This window comes from Malaclemys terrapin, chromosome 18 (assembly GCF_027887155.1).
Source record: "Malaclemys terrapin pileata isolate rMalTer1 chromosome 18, rMalTer1.hap1, whole genome shotgun sequence".
NCBI lineage: Eukaryota > Metazoa > Chordata > Testudines > Emydidae > Malaclemys > Malaclemys terrapin.
In genome coordinates, this window is record NC_071522.1 from 19242282 (window position 1) to 19255210 (window position 12929).

The window sequence follows — 12929 nt, forward strand, 5'->3', positions numbered from 1 at the left end:
GAGTGGGCACCTCTGCAAGCCAGGCCCTCTACGTGTCCAACACTGGGACCCCAAATTGGAGGCACCTACATTTAAAGGTCACTTTTGAAAACTTTGGCCCCCCCGTGACTTACCCAAGGTCACACAGTGAGCAAGTAGCAGAGCCTAGGTGGTGCCTTTATCCACTGCACTGTGCTGCCTTATGGGCTTTTGAGCTGTACTGTGGTCGGCGACAGGCTGATTCCTATCTTGTCCCACTCCCTTCTGGGCCTGCGGGGCTGGAAACATCCCTCCCCCTCAGCTTCCACACAGCATTCCTGCCATTCCAGAGAGTGCAGAAATCGCTCCTCCAGAACGCAGTGTGAGGGCCACTGCCCCCAGTTCCGGCACTGAGGTGATTACCTAGAGACAGGTGGATCTGTTTCAAGGGTAATTAGGAGCGAGGAGTGTACAAATCACCAGGGAAAGGAAGCTTTCTGGGCTGGACTGCATTTTCAGTGACTGGAGAGTAAAGCGGGGCTGGGGACGGGGTTTCCGATGACATCAAAATGTTCCCTAAGGAAAATCCTGCCCCACAGAGATCTTTGGGAATTTTGCCCCTGACTTCAATGGGGCCAGGATTTCACCCTAGATGTATAAATTGAGGCCACTCATTTAATCCCAGATATTTTGGGTGGGGTTTTTGGGGAGCATTTTTGTTAGAGAGAGAGATTTATGGGGCCAAAGGAACCAGTATCTGCTCCTCGCTTTAGAAGGCCCCGTCCTTGCACTGTTCATTCCATAACTACAGTGGCTAGAAGCCAGGCCTTGCCCCTTGTGTGCAGAACCCGGGCAGATGCACAGGGCAGATGCACACTGCCCATGCAATAAGACATGAATGCACTCAATATAGACGGCAGGTTTCCAGACAGCAAAGCCAGATCTCTTGACACGTCTCTGTTTCCACTGAAATGTCATTTCAACACGCTAAACCACTTAGTCCTTAATTCCCATAAGCAACTTTAAGATCTCCGGCGGGTTTCCATTTTTTGCCCCCCAAATTCACCTTTCTTGCCCTTAGATTTGCCTCCAGCTTACAAACTGTACCTCGTTCTTTGCTGTTCCTCGTTACGGGACTGCAGGGCCCAATTGGCAATGGGCTCTGCCCCCATTGACTTTCTCTGTGAAATGGGGCTAATGCTAACGCCCGCCTTTGGACTCCACTGATGGAAAGTGCTAGGTGAGAGCTCGGTGCTATTATCACAATCAGGCAGTGGGACTCTGAGCAGGAGAAAGGTGAAAATCAGCATAGCTTCCATATGGCGGGGTACACCAAGTGATCATCTGGCCCCTTGCCTCCATTTGGGATCTAGGGGTAACTTGGATTCCTGTTACCTTAGCCCCAGGAGGAGCACATAAGCTAGCAGACCCATGCAGTGTGCATGAGGCGACTCTCACTCTACAGCTCCCACGCTGGTTGTCTAGGACCAGCTGTTTTCCTAACAGAACGCTGAGTCCCGTCTGCTCTCTATAGTAATGGTTGCTAGGTTAGCTCCAGCCTCAGACCACGGGCTGGCGTCCGCCTAGAAACATTTGATAGCAGCCTTCAACTGCCTGAAGGGGGTTCCAAAGAGGATGGAGCTCGGCTGTTCTCAGTGGTGGCAGACGACAGAACAAGGAGCAATGGTCTCAAGTTGCAGTGGGGGAGGTTTAGGTTGGATATTAGGAAACACTATTTCACTAGGAGGGTGGTGAAGCACTGGAATGGGTTCCCTAGGGAGGTGGTGGAATCTCCATCCTTAGAGGTTTTTAAGGTCAGGCTTGACAAAGCCCTGGCTGGGATGATTTAATTGGGAATTGGTCCTGCTTTGAGCAGGGGGTTGGACTAGATGACCTCCTGAGGTCCCTTCCAACCCTGATATTCTATGATTCTATGTACATGCTGGGCTCCCCCATTCAGATTCACAACCATAACCCCCTCAGCCAACACCCGCCCACCCCAAGCACTAACCGGGCGGGGGCAGCCAGGCAGAGCTAAGCAGCAAGGTGCTGGCAAGAGATGTAGGGAAGAATTAACTCTACCAGCAGCTCTAAGACCCATTTCCCATAGGAAACAATAAAGAGCCGTGGGTCGTACACAGCCTGGTTGGTGGCACAGCTAGGGCATGCCGGACGGCTGCACGGGGCGACCACGGCGTCCTCTGCTACTCATCCTTACAGCGCGGCAGAAGGACCCTCTGGTGTGGAGCCCCGCGGACTTGGTGGGAGCCAAGGGCTGCGCCCAGGCAAGGCCGGGGGAGCTCTGCCAGTGAGCTTGCTGGCATTAGGCGGTGGCCTGCATTCGCCACGTGATACATTTGTGTGCCACGAGTCACTAGTTGAAGGACTCCTGAGCGCCGTTCAGAGGCTTGGCTGACATGTTTACAGGGTCAGGCCCCACCTAATAACAAACCAACCATCGGCCCTGGCCTAGGCACTATAGATAATTGGAGAGAACCCGGATTCTCTGCCGCACGGCCAATCCAGCTAATACCAGGCTCACCCGAGAGGGCTCCCAGCACCGGCCGGGTCCAGCTGCAAGCCCCTTTCCCTGCCAGTGGTGCTGCTCCAGTCCTGGGCTCCCATCCAGGCCTGCCAATGCACCATGCTAATGACTTGCATCATTCCCTGCTATCATCTGTCTCCCCGGCTTTGCAGGGAAGGTTTGGGGGTCAGTTCTTATTGTATTCAAGCCGCCTCTCGCCCCCTCGGGCGGGATCTGGGTGCGCAGGGCTTGGAAAGGCTGTAGGAGGAGATCACATTGTATTTGAAAACACGGCCTGTGCTGTTATAAATTGGCCCCTCACTGCCCAAGGCTCAGATTCAGCAGGGGTCTGGCTGGTCTTTTCGACGATAAGCGCCTCAGGGCAGAGACTGCTCTCGGTTCTGGGTACGTACAGCACGTGGCCCAACGGGGCTGGGGCCTGACGTGCTGCCGATACACCAATCATCAATAAAAACAAGTCACCTCCAGCATTAAAGAAACAAAATCTCTCCTCCGCCGGTTCCGCTCCTTTGTAACCAGCATCATAAGGCCATTGGGCCCCGATTCCCAGCAGCCACCTGCAGAACCGCTCCTGCCACTAACCCCCACGTATTCCATTCAAAGACAAGGCGAGCGACGTGCAAAGGAGGCGGCCCAGGGCGAAAGGAAATGCAGCGGGTGGGGGTGAGCAAGAGGGACTCTGCTAGGGCCAGACAATGGAGGTTTTGGTCAGGCCTGTCCTGCAGCATTACAAGAGCTCCTCCGCTCTCCTCACCCCGCTCCCTCCGGCCATGCGTCTGCTTTCAGCGCAGACAGGTACCGCAGCATTGGAGGAGTTTCTCTGCTTTGCCCCCCCTCCAGCTCAGACCTACACTGGGGGAAGTTAATCTCTTATCTCCCCCGCGTTGGGCTCCCCAGCTCAGACCTGTCCTGCGGCATTACACGAGTGCCTGGCCGTCCTCATCTCCCATTCGGCGGCAGGGCAGGGTCCCCATTTTACAGACAGGGGAAACCGGAGCATCAGGCTAAGCAGTGATTTGCCCAGAGACCTCCCAGCAAATCCGGGGCAGGGCAGGGCAGGGCAGGGGAGAGCTGCCATGGCTGCTGATTGCCCGGTGCCGGGATTTAACCGCAAACCCATCCTTCCTCCCTCCCGAGCAGCTCCGTGCGTGTTGGTCCAGCCCTGAGCGAAGGCTGCTGGAGCATTGGGGTTCAGCACCTGAGCCTTTCACAGGGGCTCCCCCCACCCTCCAGCAAGCAGCCCTCGGTGGTTTGCAGCCTAGTGCTGGTTACTAGCGTCTGGCTGCACAACGTCCAGTGGAGGCCAGTCCCACGCTGAGCAGCTGGGGGAGAGCTCCCAGGCTGTTCCACACACGCTAAATACCATCACATTCATGCACAATAGCCCAGAGCACGGCTGGAAGCGCAAGATGCCGTCCCCACGGGAATTATTGACCCAGCTGGTCTCACAACCCAGTGCGTCAGGAAAGCATCATCTACGGGGATCGGCACCTTGCCCGGAGGTGCTGCGGCTGGATGAACTCTGCCCGGGTTTCCGTTCTTTAGCGTGCTGAGGACTATTCCCCTGGGCCACGGACCTGCTCTGCGACCGTGGGCAAGTTGCTCTCCCTGGTCCGTGCCTCAGTTTCCCCAGCTGTAAAGCAGAGAGGACGCTAACGTCCTCCTCTGTAAAGCGCTTTGAGATCTACGGGTGAGAAATGCCACATAGTGTCACTGTCCTCGGGGGATCGGGACAGATCCCTGCTGTGCTGTTCTGTTCCCCCTCCCTCTTCCAGATGAGGACTTCCACCCCTTGAGAAAGATTTTACCCTGGCCTTAGCCCATCTCAGCAAACTTGTCCAAGTTCAGAACGGACTCCAGTCGCTCTCCTCCCTTGACTCAGTCCCTAGGAGCTGCCCCTCAACCCCTGTGGCAACCTTCAGGAGCCCCACTGCCAAGTCACCCCCTGCCCCCGGTCTCTGCTGCCAGTGATCTCTCCAGCACGGAGGTGGAGCACGTGCCAGGGAATAACACTGGTTTCATCTCTGCTATGCCCGTCCCATGCTGGTCCCCAGAGCAGGGCAGGGAGCCAGGAAGGAGGAACGTGGTAGGGGGAAGGAGGGAAGGGTTGGCTCCAGCTATCATTCCCTCTTCCCCCCACAAATCCCTTCCCCACAACGTCCCCCTAGCAGCACCCTCATAATCCAGTCGTGATGGTGCAAGGACTGGGCAGGGCTCTAAGGGTTAACATGGGTTCTCTCACCCAGTTAACCCAGGAATGGGGCAGGAGGTGAGCAAGACCCTTGGCCTCAGTAAATCTGAAGCCCCGGTGCTGCAACCACTTACGCACATGCTCAGCCGAGCTCAGTTGTCCCGTAACTGGCTCAGACCAGTGGTCCATCTCGCCTGCTCTCCTGTCTGGGATCGCTCCGGGGTAAGCACAGGCACGGCTGCAGGCGTGGGGTACTCGCCAAGCCAGGAGGTTAAGAGCTGGATCACCTCTGAGCTGAGCTGCCCTGGGCCTATCCCCAACTCTCATGGAATCTAGGAGCCAGCGTCTGGGAGGAGACGTCAGTTGCATTGCGGTAGCAGTGAGGAGGCCCAGTCGTGGACGGTGCTAGGCCCTGTACAAACACAGAGCAAAGAGCTTATCGTCCCCTGCCTCCTCCACCCCCGCATCATTTGTGTAAACAATTGCCTGGAGCTGCGCAGAGCCTGCTGCTCTCAGACGACGTCCGCCAGCCCTCGCTTGGCTGCATCCTGACGCCCCTACGGGGACAGGAGATTAGAACACCACACACAGCACTTGGTGAACTTGCTGCTTGGTTAGTTCCTTGTTCCCTCGCCCTGACCTTTTAAAACGCCCCCAGCGTGTTTATACCGAAACGGGCCACCCTGGTGCCTGGCCCTGGTTTACCTTTAGCCACCAGGCTGTTGCTGGTTTGCTGCTTCTCTCTCCCTGGCGTCCTTTCACCACATTCCTCCAAACTGGTCTCTGCTGAAATTCAAACCGAGCTAAGACCAATGGCCCAGCTCCCCAGAGGTAGTTAGACGCCTGGCCCCATTGATTGCGACGGGAGCAAGGCATCTAAATATCTTTGATCATCTGGGCCATCCGCACTAGGGGGTGGCCTGGATTTAGTTAGATTGGTACAACTTTTGGGTGTGGACGAGGCCGTGCACAGGCTCCCACCCAGACATGAGGCTGTAACTTTAGGTCAGTAACAACCATGGTCTGAACTCAACCCAGCTCCCCAAAAGCCAGGCAGCGTGTACCCAACTGAGCCACCCACTGCTTCTTCCAGGCCTCCCTCCGAGTGAGAAATCAGACTGGATTCAATGCCCCGTCACAGCTCTACTTCTCGCAGCACCGGAGAGAGCAATGCCAGGCAGCCCTCTCAGCGGGGAGCCGCTCTGAAGGCCCACGCAGCGTAAGGACGTCACCAGTGCCCACGCAGTTTCAAGGAGGAGAAAACCCAAGTGCCTGGGCCCAGAGCAGGCTTAATTTCCTACAGCTTTACTGCTCTTCTTGGGTGAACATCCTGGAGGAGGCTTCATAGTAGTTGGAGGGTTCTCTGCTCCAGCTAGTGCAGGGCTAATGGCCGAGAGGGAAGGAGCGTCCATGTTAGGACATGAGCTTGCTTGGATGCTTAAGAAGTGCTCCAGCTCTCTTCAGGGCATTCGGGGCTTTTGAGGGTTGAAGAAACAATTCAACCATCTGCATTTTTCTGCCCTTGTCCGAATGGTTCATCTGGGAGCCTGCTACACAGAAGACCTGGGCACCACTACAGGTGGTGACCTCAGACAAACGATTCCCATAGTGCTTAGGGAACTGCAGAGACAGGGTTGATGGCCACCAGCTGCACAGATGGGGCCTTTAATGCTCGACAAGACCCTGAGCCCCTGGGTTACATAAGGCACAAGAGCTTTGGTCTACACTGGAAACGTACAGCGGCACAGCTGTGTCTGAAAAATCCACACCTCTGCCGACCGAACCCCCGGTGGAGACAGAAGAATTCTTCCATAGACCTAGTCACTGCCTCTGGGAGAGGGGGGTTAAGTACAGCACCGGGTAGCAGCTGAAGTGTAGACATAGGGCACGTCGACACCACTACAAAATTAAGTCGACCTAACATACAGCCACTGCAGTAATTACATCGCTTCTGTGCGTCCACGCTTCGCCCCTCGTGTTGGCCACGTGCGTCCTCACACCGGTTGAGCCGTCTATGTGGGATGGCGTCTGAAAGCCAGCACCAGTCAACGCAAGCAAGGCCGTGTCCACACGGACACTGCATCGACCTTGTCTCCACGCCTCTCGGGGAAGTGGAGTTATTAAGGGGGCAAGTGACATTTTAGTGTAGACAGAGCTAGGTTGATGTAAGCGGCCTTGTGTAGACCAGAGCTTAGCCTTACTAACTTGACAAAGCCCTGCCTGGGATGATTTAGTTGGTGTTTGTCCTGCTTTGAGCAGGGGGTTGGACTAGATGACCTCCTGAGGTCTCTTCCAATCCTAATCTTCTAGGATTCTAATTTACTCCTGCCTGGAAGGGAAGACATTTACTCCTCCTCCTCAATTAACACGTTAATGCCTGCCCGGCCCCATTGCTGGAGTAGAAGGGAGGATGCTGGGAGGGCTAACTACAGTAGAGCATGCGGTAGTAATACCCCCTAGGTGCCTGCACTTCCCTTCTTTAGATCACTGTTGAGTGTTTCACCTAGTCTGGTGGGCCAAGCCACTTCAAGCCAGCGTTCAGGGCACTGCATCACTCCCTGAAGGCTCCAGCTGTGTTTAGCTTCATACCGCCCTTCCTACCCAAGTTTAGAGCCTGCTACGTTCCTTATGCAGGGGCAGGGCCCCTGGTTTTGTTCAACCAGAAGCTGCAGGTGGAGAGGGGTTTTCTGGCTGTCACGTGCTACCCTGTCTCACCTGGGGACTGCTGCTGCTGGGTCTCTGCTCCTGTTGGACAGCTCTGTAATGCTGTAGGACGGCACAAATCTAAACAGATCCAAGGAGGGTGGGGAATTGACCACAGCTCCCAGACTCTGCTGCTGGGGAATGACATGCCCCTCTCTTTCCTCGAGACCTGCGGCACTATCTGCAAAGCCTCCACCAGGAAAGGCACAGCTTGCATTGTGCAGCAGACAACCTCGCTACTCCGAATTAGACAACAGCACCATGAAAGGGAGGTCCCAATGACCAGGGACACAGAGCCCATCCACGGACTCCAGGAACTGTTCTTCCTCTCGGCAGGACTGCTTCTGCGGTATCCCTGCCACACTGGCTCGCAGCTGATGGAGAAAGCCCTGCTGTGGCAGGCTGGGTAGCCACCACCATCTTTAGCAGAAGAACAGTAGGCCTGGCTCTCTCCAGCGTTAGCCAAACTCCAGTGAAGGCCCACGTATCAGAACGAAAAAGAATAAAGCATCAGACACAAGAGATGCCTTCAAGGCGAATGACAACTCTCCATAGCAATGCAGCGTTTATTAGGAGCACAGCACATGTATTAAGTCAGCTACCCGGGGACGTGGGGGAGAAAGGACGCACTCGGAAGTGTCTGAGCAGAGCCTCGGTGCATTAGCCAGAGGAGGACGGACATTTCTGGCCACTCGTTGCTGATCCAGAGTACAGCAAGCCGTCCCCCTACGCAGCGAGGGAGCAGGACTGGGACAGCCCGAGTGCTTCGAAAGCGAGTTGATCAGCCACCTAGGGAACACATCCCGAGCATGCCCTGGCTGCAGCAGGAGCGCTCCGGCGTCACGCCCGAGACCCCAGCATCAGGCCCCTTTGCTTATACAAAAATAACCTGCTCTCCAGAAAACAGACTGTACAGAGCACGTGACCCCCAAACCCAATGTTATTGCTCAGAACACGACAAGTGATTAGAGACAGGAACTTAAGGCAACAGGAATAAGTGCACTAGCCGCCCGCCAGAGGCCTGAGTGGGCATTCGCCGTGCATTGCACAGCCGGGACGCGGAGCCGGGACAGAGGCGAGTTACTGTCTCAAGCAGGCCTCGGTGACGCCCTGAGCCGCCAGCTCCGCCAGCACGTTGTCCAGGTAGTTGGGGTCGGGGTAGCCGTGGCCGCTGAGATTGGTGTCCATCTCCGTCTTGTGGTGGATCTCGTTCCACACCACCGTGTTGCTCTCGCCGGTCGTGCTGGAAGTGCCCACGGTGAAAATCAGACGCCTCTTCCAGGCCACCCTCAATAGATCCAGGACCTAGAGACGGCAAAGGGGAAAGCTCGATTATCCACCCAAGTCCAGGGCCCATTTCCCTCCCTGCAGTTCCCTCCTTTCCAGGCTCTACGGCCACATGGTGGGAGCGCTGCCCAAGTGGTGAAGGCAGCATGGCCTAGTGGTTGGAGCACCAGGCTGCGAGTCTGGGCTCTATTCCTGACCTAGCTGGTGCAGATCACGTCCCCTCTCTGGTCCCGAGTTCCCTGGCTGTGCAATGCGGGGAAATGACACTTAACCCCTTTCGCCCGAGGATCTCAAAGCACTCTGCAAAGGTGGGTAAGTATCAGTATTAATGACCCGCAGCACCAGCGGCTGACTTCCTTCCCTCCCAGAGAGGCAGGAGACGCAAGCCCTGCTCCCTCTGGAACTATGCAATATCCTCCATTTCTAGACACGTGTCAATCCTTAACAGTTACCCGTAGAGGAGACACAAGGAGGGGGCGGTGTCCGGATGAACTCCAGGGGGCAGATTTCTCCAGTGACATAGCTGGTTAAAATCTAACTGATTCCACAGCCTCCCTTATCAAACTGCTCCCTTACCAAAGGGACCCACCCTGCCAGATACTGAGTGCCAATACCCACTTAACTCAGTGGAAGTCCAAGGCACTCAGCCCCTGGCAGAAAACACTTCACGCCTCCTCCGATCAGGCAGGATGTACCAGCCATGGACTAAGATTGCAGGTCACTTGTGGTTTGCAAACTTAAGAGCCACCACGTGAATTCAGTTACTGCACAGACAGGGAGTGAGGGCGTGGCTCTTGTAAGACTTGAAGTAAGTCCATTCGGCCCCACTGGAAAAAGGCCAGACTCCGGTCAAGCGCCGGTTACTGGCGCAGTCACCACTTGGATCAGGACTTGCATTACCTTCCTGCCCTTCTCGTTATCGGGAAGGTAACAGTACCGGGGAAAGCCTCTGGCTGTGTATGGCATCCCTGGGTTGGGGTGCTCCGGCCCCTGCAACAGATAAAGGCAATCAATCAATTCTGTACCAATGCCGGCTCCTTTCACAGGCTGACGGCACTGACTGATTTTTCCAACAACAGGGTGTGTGCAGGAGAACAGAACTGTGTAGACCTGCCCCCTCCCTGCTGCACCAAGTCCTGGGAGAGGAGGGGGGGGGTTTACCCCCACCACGATCCTCCTCCTGTTGCACACCAGGCGGCCTCTCTGCTGCGAGTGAGAGCACAGGCAGACCACCTGGGAGACCTGGGTCCAGCCCAAGCTTGCTTACTTGCTCAGCTACATGACCTTGGGCAAGCCATGCCTCAGTTTCCCCATCTGGGAAAGAAGGGTTCATCTCTTCTCAACATCCTTCCATTGAGCGTTTTTCTATTCTCACTCGTCACCGTAATATCCGGGCACCTTCCATACTAAGTTAGCAGCGATGGCTAAGTCTCCGGTGGACTTCATGGAATCTCCGGTGTTTCTCCCTTTCCAAGGTGAAAAAGCTCAACGCTGCTGCTTAGGGCAGGACAGGTGAAAATAGTTCACGGCTACACAAATGCCACATGTCAACCAGGCTAAGCAGCCCCCACAAGATATAGTCTCTCAACGGATCTTTATGGGAGTCCGAGTGATGAAGTCAGCCTTGACAGTGCATTCTTAACCGTAGGTGTATGAATCGAATGCCCCACACAGCACTGAGGTAGTTAGTACATAGATGGATTTACAAGTGTGTTAGCAAGCTCTTTGGAAAAAATGTAGCGCCCAGATCCCCTGGGATCTTCCATTAGATAAACCCAAAATTGGGGTAGGTAAGAGGAGTTAAGGACATAGGACTAGAAGGGACCTCCTGGGTCAGTGGCTAGTCTCCTGCGATCAACCCCCATCATATAATCCCAGGCAGAAATTTATCAAGATCCATCTTAAAATTAGTTCTGTTTCTGGCCTCCACTAATCCTATGGGGAGGTTGTTCTGGAACCTCACTCCTCTGATGGTTCAAAACCTCCTAATTTCCACCCTACACTTAGTCATGTTCAGTTTATCCCCATTTGCTCCTCTAGCTTCAAACTCTCCTCCTCCCTCCCTGTGGTCCACGAGGATCTGAAGCAGTCTAATCAAGGGGTGGGCAAACCTTTTGGCCTGAGAGCCACATTGGGATTCTGAAACTGTATGGAGGGCCGGGTAGGGAAGGCCGTGTCTCCCCAAAGAGCCTGCCCGCCCCCCCCATGTACCCCCTCCCACTTTCCACCCCCTGAATGCCCCCCTCAGAACCGCTGACCCATCCAACTCCCCTGCTCCTTGTCCCCTGATTGCCCCCTTCTGGGACCCCCCCCCGCCCCTAACCGCCCCCCTGGGACCCCACCCCCATCCATCCCCCCCTTCTTCCTGTCCCCTAACTGCCCCGACCCCTATCCCCCGCCCCCTGACAGGCGCCCCAGGACCTCCTACCTCATATCCAATACCCCCCACTCCCTGCCCCCTTACCATGCCACTCAGAGCACCAGGGCTGGCAGCCGCGCCACCTGGCTCGTGCCAGCCACACCGCTGCGCAGTCTAGAGCACTGGGGCGGGCTGGCAGCTCTCGCAGCCTCACTGCCTGGTAGGAGCTTGCAGCCCGGCTGCCCAGAGTGCTGGTGGCACGGCGAGCTGAGGCTGCAGGGGAGGGGGGATAGCAGGGGAGGGGCTGGGGGCTCAAAGGCCAGGCAGGACGGTCCCGCTGGCCAGATGTGGCCCACGGGCTGTAGTTTGCCCACCTCTGGTCTAATCCTTTGGAGCCCAATCCAATCTTTTTTTTTTTTTAAAAACAAGCGTTGTGATACGAGTTCCACCGCGGCAGACACTCGCTTTAGTTCATGGTTCTGTTTGTTAGGCGCATGACGACAGAACCTAGGTGTCTCAGCCATGGAGCAGGGCCTGTACAGACAGAACCGGAGCTTACAGCTGCCCACGTACCTGAATTCCCCTGCTAATGGAGTACACGATCTGTATCGTCCCACAGTCCTGGTGGCCGGGAAGGGACTGAGTGAAAGTTGAAACCTCCATCTTCCCTTTCGGCTGAGTGCCGGTCTTTTCGCCATAGATGGTTTTACAGGAGGGGCATTGCAAGCTGCCATCCTGTGGGTGAAAAGGGTCACCGTCAGTGGGATTTCACGACAGTCGTGAGTCACTGGCACTAGTATCTTATTGCCGTCCTGGGCCCTACTCATGGGTCAGGACCCCGCAGTGCTAGGTCTCATAGGGAAGAGTGGGCCGGGCCGGTGCAGTACCTTGTTCCCGTTGGCATACATGGCCAGCACACAGAGCAGGTGGAAAGCGTGCTGGCATTTGGTCAGTTGCCCCACCGCTTCCGGCTTGATTGTCTTGCACTCACAGGCATCACTGTAGCCAGAGGGCGATGCCAGCTTTTCCATACAGATGATACAGTCCTTGAAACAGAGCAAGAGACGCCATTTACCGTCAGCATCGGGCTGCATGGAACATTAGCTTTGTGGATGCATCAGCTTGCCAGAGATACCATTTAGAAATTATCTTCAGTGGCATTAAAACCCCACTTTGAAGTCTGAGGAAGTCTCTGCCCTCCCCCCCACCCCCCAGAGCTTTTACCTGTTGGGAAAACACTAATTCTTCTAGTTTGACTTGTCTATCAGTGTGATCTCTAGAGGCCTGTCCCTATAATCTAATAATAAAAGTATTTCTACAACACCTCCCATCCTGAAGGATCCCAAAGTCCTATACAGTAACTCCCCACTTAATGTCCTCTCGCTTAACGTTGTTTCGATGTTACGTCCCTGCTCCGTTACAGAACATGCTTGTTGAAAGCTGTGCTTTGTCCACGGCTGGCAGCCACTCCCCCTCCCCCATCAGCTCCCCTACGCCCTCCACCCCCCCAGCACCTCCCGCCTGCCAGCAGACCCCGCAGATCAGCGCCTTCCCCTTCCTCCCCCCCGGCCTCCTGCCCACGGCAATCAGGTGGTTTGCGGCGTTCAGGAGGCAGGGGAGGGAGGGGGGAGGCTGCGCAGCGCGTCCTTGCTCCTCCCCCAGCCTTCTGAATGCCACAAGACAGGTGATTGCTGCATGCAGGAGATGGGGGGAGGAGAGGGAAGGCGCTGATCTGCGGGGTCCGCTGGCAGGCGGGAGGCGCTGGGGGGGGGGGGGGAGAAGGGGGTGCGTAGGGGAGCTGGTAGGGGGGGCTGCCAGCCGGTTTAATACTGGTTTTAAATTGTGTGTTTAAAATGTATATAATGCCTTTTGTCTGACAAAAAAAT

At 55.7% G+C, this 12929-nt stretch overlaps 1 protein-coding gene across 4 annotated transcripts in view; it reads right to left on the minus strand.

Moving 5' to 3' along the window:
- Window positions 1-7945: 7945 nt before the first annotated feature.
- Window positions 7946-12929, minus strand: part of DTX2 (deltex E3 ubiquitin ligase 2) — a 66243-nt gene continuing 61259 nt past the window's right edge. For all 4 annotated transcript variants that reach the window (XM_054008282.1, XM_054008281.1, XM_054008280.1 and 1 more), the window contains 4 exons: window positions 11931-12089; window positions 11617-11778; window positions 9585-9674; window positions 7946-8702 (listed from right to left, as the gene is read on the minus strand). In XM_054008282.1, coding sequence (XP_053864257.1) covers window positions 8478-8702; window positions 9585-9674; window positions 11617-11778; window positions 11931-12089 — 636 coding nt within the window. In that variant the 3' untranslated portion in view covers window positions 7946-8477. The remainder of the gene's footprint in view (window positions 8703-9584; window positions 9675-11616; window positions 11779-11930; window positions 12090-12929) is intronic.